Source organism: Salvelinus sp. IW2-2015, linkage group LG20 (assembly GCF_002910315.2).
Source record: "Salvelinus sp. IW2-2015 linkage group LG20, ASM291031v2, whole genome shotgun sequence".
Lineage (NCBI taxonomy): Eukaryota > Metazoa > Chordata > Actinopteri > Salmoniformes > Salmonidae > Salvelinus > Salvelinus sp. IW2-2015.
In genome coordinates this window covers 7475892-7477853 of record NC_036860.1, presented here as the reverse complement: position 1 = coordinate 7477853, position 1962 = coordinate 7475892, and the positions used below count along the sequence as shown (strand labels likewise).

The window sequence follows — 1962 nt, the reverse complement described above, 5'->3', positions numbered from 1 at the left end:
TGCTTTCTCTTTCTCACTACCGCATGGCATGCTGGGAACTATCACCTCCTCTACCTTCTCTCTCACTCTCTCTACTACAGACTCTTCTTCTTCCTCCTCCTCATCTTCCTCCTCCTCTCCCTCTGCTCGTGGGGCAGTGTCTGTTCCTGCCACCACCAGCCCCGCCTCTTCTCCCTCCTCCGCCCCCAGGTGGCTGACTTTGATTGGCTCGTGCTCCGAGTCGTCGTCTGTGCTGCTGCCCACGAGGCGGCCATTGTGGCGATTCCTGCGCTTGCGTCCGGTGACGGCGGACATGATGGACAGGGTCAGAAAGTCCTTGGCAGTGAGGTCTCGCTTTGACCCCCACGACCCCTGAGACAAAACAAAGTCACATAGGTCAAAGGTCGGATGATTTACACAACCTCAACCATAACTAGATGGTGTGAAGAAAAATGTTGTTACTTGCTTCAGCTCTTTGAATGTTTTTTTGTGGTCGTGAAGAAGATTGTTTTGTGTCTGTGAAGCTGCCCTGTGTGATATGAGTGGCCAGAAGTTTTTWAAAAAAGGTGTAAAACAGCATAGTTGGCTATCTGAGGTCTTACCTTAGATTTAGCTGAGTCACTGTTGGTTGAGTCTAAGAGAGGACAAAGAGAGAGGGTCAGAGGGGAAGGTACACTGTKARGCTGGTCTGTGTTACATGGGAGGGGAGGAGGAGCGTGAATGGCAGTGATAGGGGGGGGCACAGAGCTGCTGCTCAGAAAACAAACCTTTCTGCTCGAGCTTTTAAAACACACCATTTTGACACTGTTATAACACAGGAAATATGACTGCTCTAATGTAACACCAATCCAATTAGGAGAGAGTTGTGACTCCTCTGTGCCCACCCTCTACCCGTCACCTTCCCCTGGGGAACAGAACCATACAGACACTGGTCACACACCATTAACACACAGAACAACGTGTCATCACTAACCACTGATTGTCACGGAGTTGATCAAACTGACTGGTATGTGACAAGGGTTGTTGGAGAGAGGGGCGAGGGTGGGGAAAAACAACAGCATTAAGGAATCACAGCACACACTGATGACATCACGGCAAACACTGATGACATCAACTGGTGAAGGAAGCGTCGGGAGGAGGGAAGGCAGAAAACAAGGTTGAGTAAAGGGTTTTTCAATCACCACACACTTGATCGCACACTCACACCCTTGCTCTCACTCACTCCCGCTCACTCACTAGCTCTCACTCACTACCTCTCACTCACAAGCTCTCACTCACTAGCTCTCACTCACTAGCTCACACTCACTAGCTCTCACTCACTAGCTCTCACTCACTAGCTCTCACTCACTAGCTCTCACTCACTATAGGCTCTCATCCCACTCACTATCTCTCACTAATCACTCACTAGCTTCTCACTCTCACTAGCTCTCATTCACGCAGCTTTCACTCACTAGCTTCCTGCACTAGCTTCTCACTCACCAGGTTTCATTCACTAGCTCTCACTCACACTCACTCATAGCTCTCACTCACTCACTAGCTCTCCCTCACCAGGTTTTCATTCACTAGCTCTCACTCACCTTCATTCACTCACTTAGCCCTCACTTACTCTCACTCACACTTCACTACTTCCACTTAGCCTCACTCAGCTCTCACTCGCACAAGCTCTCACTAGGACTCACTCACAAGCTCGCACTCTCGCTGCTCACTCACTAGCTCACACGGTCTCTCTCACCGGTCTCGCTCACTCACTAGCCTTCTAACTCACACTCACTAGCTCTATCACATCATAGCTCTCACTTTCATTCACTCACACTCACTAGCTAACACTCATAGCTCTCACTCACTAGCTCTCACTCACTAGCTCTCAGTAGCACTCACTCACACACTAGCTGCACACTCACTGGATCTCGCTCTCACTCACACATGCTCACTCACACTCACCAAGCTCTCACTCAAATGGTCTCACTCATACATGTTTCATCA

At 49.6% G+C, this 1962-nt stretch overlaps 1 protein-coding gene across 1 annotated transcript in view; it reads right to left on the bottom strand.

Annotated features, from left to right (window-relative positions):
- The window catches only part of LOC111981063 (rho GTPase-activating protein 23-like), an 8807-nt gene that overhangs the window by 2072 nt on the left and 4773 nt on the right, over positions 1-1962 (bottom strand). Inside the window, exons 4-5 of the mRNA XM_070433690.1 lie at positions 582-613; positions 4-351 (exon numbers count right to left, since the gene is read on the bottom strand). Of these exons, the coding sequence (XP_070289791.1) occupies positions 4-351; positions 582-613 (380 nt within the window). The remainder of the gene's footprint in view (positions 1-3; positions 352-581; positions 614-1962) is intronic.